General features: G+C 36.4%; 1 protein-coding gene across 1 annotated transcript; it reads right to left on the bottom strand.

The window, feature by feature from the left end:
- Positions 1 to 321: 321 nt before the first annotated feature.
- Positions 322 to 2,034, bottom strand: LOC139900484 (uncharacterized). The gene is made up of 2 exons (XM_071883253.1): positions 1,921 to 2,034; positions 322 to 1,656 (listed from the first exon to the last, which is right to left on the bottom strand). Exons 1-2 carry the CDS (start codon positions 2,032 to 2,034, stop codon positions 322 to 324), a joined length of 1,449 nt encoding a protein of 482 aa, XP_071739354.1.
- Positions 2,035 to 6,412: the final 4,378 nt, after the last annotated feature.

The raw sequence follows: 6,412 nt of genomic DNA, 5'->3' as shown, positions 1-6,412 counted from the left end.
TAAGCGTCTTATTGTAAAGACACGTCAACCACCTGACACCATCCTCGCCTAGGCACCGCCACGCCTCTATTGGGATCTGGTCTGGTCCAACAGCTTTGTTTCTACCCATCTTTCATAGTGCCGATCTTACTTCTTCCTGACTGATTCTCCTACAGAAATTGTTGTTCTGGAAATGTCCTATTCCCAAGTCCTGCGGGTCCTCTTGGCGCCCGGGTCCTTCACCCACGAAAAGAGATTGGAAATACCCTTCCCAACTTTTCCTAATTTCGTCTTCCTTTACTATGGTTTGACCGGTTTCATCCTTGATGAACTTGATGTTATCTATATCCCTCCTCCTACGCTCCCTAGCTTTAGCAATCCTGTAATATCATTTGCTCCTTCTTTGGAGTCTAGTTTCCTATACAAAACTTCATACGCTTTATCTTTTGCACGGGCAACGGCCTTCTTAGCTTCTCTTTTAGCTTCTTTATACCTTTCTTCTGCCCTAGTTCTGTCATCACGTGTCCCGTCTCGACATGTAACGAGCTCCCTAAACCTCAATTGCTTAAGTGCGACTTTGGTTTGAACCTCATCACTAATCCACCGTGATTCTCTACAAGACTTGTGTCCTCTCGATGTCCCTACTGCCACACCTAAGGTTTCCTTGGCGACATCTCTAATAGTTGATGCGAAACTATTCCACATCTGATCTGCATCCCCATGAGTAACAGTATCCATTACTGCCTCTACTCTTTCCAAAACAGATGCTTTGAAAGTTTCGGCTTTCTCTTCATTCAGATTCTTCCAAAGGATCCTAGGTTGGGCGGGTCTCCCTCTCCTAGTAACCCGTCTCTGCGGAACCAAGTCCATGACCAAAAGTCTGTGTTGAGTGGAACAGGTCCAGGTAGTCAGGGCTTTACAGTCTCTGCAGGTCCTAAGGTCCCCTTTGCGAAGCAGCAAATAATCAATCTGAGTACTATGACCTCCACTGTGGAAGGTTGCTAGCTGAGCTTCCGTCTTCCTAAAGAAAGAGTTTGCAACAACCAAATCGTGGGCAACAGCGAATTCGAGAATGGAGCGTCCTTCTTCATTTCGAACTCCGTACCCAAAGCCCCCATGGACACCCGCATATCCGTCTGAAATCGTTCCTATATGTCCATTAAGGTCTCCCCCAATAAGTAATCGATGATCAGCGGGGCAACTCCTCACAACTTCATCTAACGATTCCCAAAAGCGACTTTTTTCTTCTTCGCCTAAACCAGCATGAGGTGCGTAAGCGCAAATAACCATGTAAGACTCCTCCTGGATAACTAACCTAACCGACATAATCCTATCGCTAAACCTACCCACACCCACAATATTATCCTTATGCCGGGGCCCTATAAAGATCCCTACCCCGTTTCTAGCTACTCTGGAACCCGAAAACCACAAGTTGTAGTCACCAATGTCAACCGCCTCTTCACCCTTCCATCTGGTCTCTTGAACACACAATATGTCCACTTTACTCTTAAGTAACGTCTCTACAAGTTCACGGGATTTGCTCGTCAAACTTCCTACATTCCAACTACCTACTCTAATCCTAACACGAAAATCTCTACCCCTTCTAGACCTAGCCGCCCCTAAGCTCGAAGGACATGACCTCACGTGACCATCACTACGACTAGAGTCTATCTTACCCTATATAATAAACAAAAGGGAAAAGGCAGAAGTGGCAATATAATATAAAAATAAAAATATAATATAATAATAACAATAACAACAATAATAATAATAATAATAATAATAATAATAATAATAATAATAGTAATAATAATAATAATAATAATAATAATAATAATAATAATACTAATAATCACTAATATAATAGTATAATAATAATAGTCAAGGATATAATTAATAAACACAACTTTGAAAACCTCAAGGATATGAATACGCAAATACAGCGAAAAAGTAAAGCAGAAATATCACAGAGTATGGACTTAAGGAAAAGGGATCAGAGAGCCAAACACAGCCTTGTAAAGACAAGGAGTTTCCGGCAGGAGAGATTTCCGGCATCAGTGATTTCCGGCAGCTCCAAGGCAGCAGACGGCGAAAATGGCGAGGTTTCTCGTTTACTACAAACCCTCGCTAGTAGATCCGTTATGTTACCTTCAGATCTGAGAATTTTGTGCCCTAATTGAAAAGGTATTGACAAGTAATTGATCGGATCCAAATTGATAAGTGGTGAAATTGTGGGTGCGTAGATCAGACGTTAGACAAATATTGACCAACACATAAATATATATAATTAATTTAGGTTCGTGAATTCGAGGCCAACCTTGCACTCGTTCAATGACGTTATATGTATTTTTACTACGAAATACAGTATGGTGAGTTTCATTTACCTTTTTACCCTTTATATTTTTGGAACTGAGAATACATGCGCTTTTATAAATGTTTGACGAAATAGACACAAGTAATTGAAACTACATTCTATGGTTGAATTATCGAAATCGAATATGCCCCTTTTTATTAAAGTCTGGTAATCTAAGAATTAGGGAACAGACACCCTAATTGACGCGAATCCTAAAGATAGATCTATTGGGCCTAACAAACCCCATCCAAAGTACCGGATGCTTTAGTACTTCAAAATGTATATCATGTCCGAAGGAGGATCCCTGAATGATAGGGGATATTCTTATATGTATCTAGTTAATGTCGGTTACCAAATGTTCACCATATGAATGATTATTTTTGTCTCTATGCATGGGACGTATATTTATGAGAACTGGAAATGAAATTCTTGTGGTCTATTAAAATGATGGAAATAAATGATTATGGTAAACTAATGAACTCACCAACCTTTTGGTTGACACTTTAAAGCATGTTTATTCTCAGGTGTTAAAGAAATCTTCCGCTGTACATTTGCTCATTTTAAAGATATTACTTGGAGTCTTTCATAGCATATTTCGAAGAACGTTGCATTCGAGTCATTGAGTTCATCAAAGATTATTATTAAATCAATTTATAGTTGGATAGTGGATATTATGAAATGGTATGCATGCCTGTCAATTTTCGATGTAAAGAAAGATTGTCTTTTAAAAACGAATGCAATGTTTGTATAATGTATCATATAGAGGTCAAATACCTCGCAATGTAATCAACTATTGTGAATCGTTTATAATGTATATGAACGGGTCCTTTCAGTTGGTATCAGAGCGGTGGTCTTAGCGAACCAGGTCTGCATTAGTGTGTCTAACTGATAAGTCGATAGGATGCATTAGTGAGTCTGGACTTCGACCGTGTCTGCATGTCAAAAGTTTTGCTTATCATTTTGTGTCGAATATTAACTACTTATCATCCTCAGGAAATTACCTGCTTATCATTTTTAGTCTAAGACACGTCTTGCTGCATTGATTGCATGAATAGTGTATAGACAAAAATTCATATCTTAGCATATCTGCTAAATCATAACTTATCGTATCTGTTACTTTAAACTTTGCCTGACATATCCTGCAAAGTCCTCTGTAATCTACGAAATCTTTTGATATATATATATATATATATATATATATATATATATATATATATATATATATTCTATGTAATTAGAATACCATCCGTTAGCCAAAATCATTTCATATCGAAAAAAAATCCTTTATCCAATCGTACGAAATGGAATTCGTCATCAGTTCAAGTCACTCAGATTCCGAAATGGAATCCCATTCAAGCTCCGAAAGCAGTGTGACCGGAATAGATCAACCAATCAGTCATCACCTATTCTGGATGAATTAGGGATGGGTTCGTAGCCTCCTCAATCATTGGAGACAAGAAGAAGGTGATCCCTTCCATCCACCACATTGCCCTCTTGACGAAGAACCTGAAGCACTTACCGGCGAACCTGTCCGAAATACCATGTTCTCGCTCATTTCCAGAGTATATCATCACGATTATATATTACATCAAATTTTAGATTTTATTTATTCGCTCGTCCGAACCGACAATCACCCCGGTGTAATAGAAGAAGTCAACGAGCTTCGCGCTCGGGTAGTGGCTTTGGAGAATATGGTGCAGAGATTACAAACACCAGCAGCAGCACCAGCAGCATAACCAGTACCACCATCATCAACGCCAACAATACCATTACCACCTCCAACCACAACCGCGTTGTAAACCTCAACTTCACAATCTGTACCACGAGCATCAACGTCATACGCACCATAGATACCATGGAGTACCAACAACAATAACTGATGAAGTATTAATTCATAACTTCATTGGAGAAACATTCCGCGGTGATTATATAATCTCTAAAGTCTTAGAGATTATCTAATCTAGCCCTAACCATAAATCAATTAAGCGAACCAAAATGATAGAATGTAGAGTAGAAACCCTGACAAAAATGGTGTGTGATTAACAAGTTAAACTTGTTTTACCAACAGCATCAACAGTACCGTCAACGTCACCAGCATCGTCAGTACAGTCAACATCAGAATCAACAACACCTATAACATCACAAACTCCGTCAGTTCAAGAATCACTGTGGACATCATTACGAATCAATAACGTGTATATTGTATCAACAAGTTATGAAGAATTAACTCATTCCCTCTGAAGAAATTATATATATATATTATATATATATATATATATATATATATATATATATATATATATATATATATATATATATATATATTTTGAAATAAAAAATAAATCTTTCCGTGCTAAGCTATTGTGTGTGAATCTTAACTACTCGGTTAATTCATATTACAAATATGCAATAATGTACGTCCCTCACCCGCAACTTAACCATCGTTAACTACAATCTCTGTCTCAATCCAACAAGTTCCAATTCCTAATAAATCAAGTATATATTTGATTTTACACTTCATCATTGATGTAACCGAAACTTTTCAGATAACATCATTCGTACTTTGAGAAGTTCACAAGAATTTAACGAAAACCAACATCACATCTCAACAAATAACGAAGTATTGATTCATAATTTCAATATTATTGAAGAAATACTTATGTAACCTCTAAAGCCTTCAAGGAATTATTCAATTCTAGTTCCAACCGTAAATCGAATGAGTTTAATTTAGTATTAACTCATTAAAATCTATGTTACATCTGAGGAGAATATATACATATATATTTTCATAAAGACTGTAATAAAATTCTTATGTACAAAATATTAATTGTGAAATTTTTTTAACGGGTAGGTAATACCCGAGAGATATATATAAATTCACAATTAATATGTTACACTCTTCGAATCAGATTAAGCAAATTATCAATTATATTTTCTACTTTCACAATAATATACATTCTTTCATAGAAATCAAAACAACCATACTCATTCAAACCCAATTACATATTCTGATTTTAAAATCTTAGAATTCAATTCGAGATATAACCGGTACCATCACTTTTAGATTCCTACATCTTTCAAAGCTATACTTTGACTTCAAAAGTGTGTTAGAACATCAAATGTATACAAATGATTATAATCTGTGTTCAAACCCTTCGAAAATCTCTGAAGACACTTCAAATAATGAGCAATCGATATGATGATCCAACTACATATTACTCACAGTTATGTACTTAAAAAGCTCTCGAAACCAAAGTCATAATTCAACACATATCTGTGTCAGATCTTTTGGCATTTATTAGCCAAAATAACCTTGCAATTCCTTTGCAAAGTAGCAAATTATATCACAGCTCCAGCAAGACAACTTCAATTTTTTCATTCGGAGTAGCCTTATCATAATTTTGATATATGTGATTACCCTTTTGTTACCGGAGAACCTTTCATATTCCACCACATTAGCAATAAACTTACCAACAACTTCACTGATCTTGGGCATTCCGAAGAATCTTTATATTTATCGAAACCTCATCATTTACTCATCTGCCTCTTGTAACAAGAATTGCCATACGAATCATTGGGAATTAGCAATCATTATTTTGAAATCTCACAGCATGTTGACGCCAACAGTTATACATAACGTCTATTTCCAAGGCTTATATACTTCGAATGTGAAGTTTCTGAAAAACACTCTGAACCGCGAACTAGTTCTCGAAATGCTGATGAAGCAACAAATACTGTAAACGACCTTAGCAGTAAAAAGTTTGATGATAAAGATTAGTGTATTAACAAAGCTCAAAAATAGAGAAGTTTTGGAACTGGAAAACGGATTGAGCAAAGTATGAAGGAGGCTGTGGGCAAATCACAAAGACTGAACCTGCCTTCAAAGAATCCAAATGATTCAGTGTCTGCTGAAGTCATTAACGAATACCTTGCTCCTGACACTAAACCCTTACAGACAATATTCTTCATCATCCTCTGATATTAGAAATTCTAAGATATCATCGTATCTTTCATTATAAATATCCTCCATATTTCTGAAGATATTTTCATAACTATTCTTATCTGGAATCATTTATCTCT

This window comes from Rutidosis leptorrhynchoides, chromosome 3, assembly GCF_046630445.1.
Source record: "Rutidosis leptorrhynchoides isolate AG116_Rl617_1_P2 chromosome 3, CSIRO_AGI_Rlap_v1, whole genome shotgun sequence".
NCBI lineage: Eukaryota > Viridiplantae > Streptophyta > Magnoliopsida > Asterales > Asteraceae > Rutidosis > Rutidosis leptorrhynchoides.
This window is presented reverse-complemented; position numbering and strand designations above follow the sequence as displayed.

Coding starts and splice junctions, on each gene's coding strand:
- LOC139900484 (XM_071883253.1), bottom strand. CDS start 2,034: ATGCCGGAAATCTCTCCTGCCGGAAACTCCTTGTCTTTACAAGGCTGT. Junction 1,657..1,920: donor TTCTGCTTTACTTTTTCGCT/GTATTTGCGTAT, acceptor TTTATTATATAG/GGTAAGATAGACTCTAGTCG.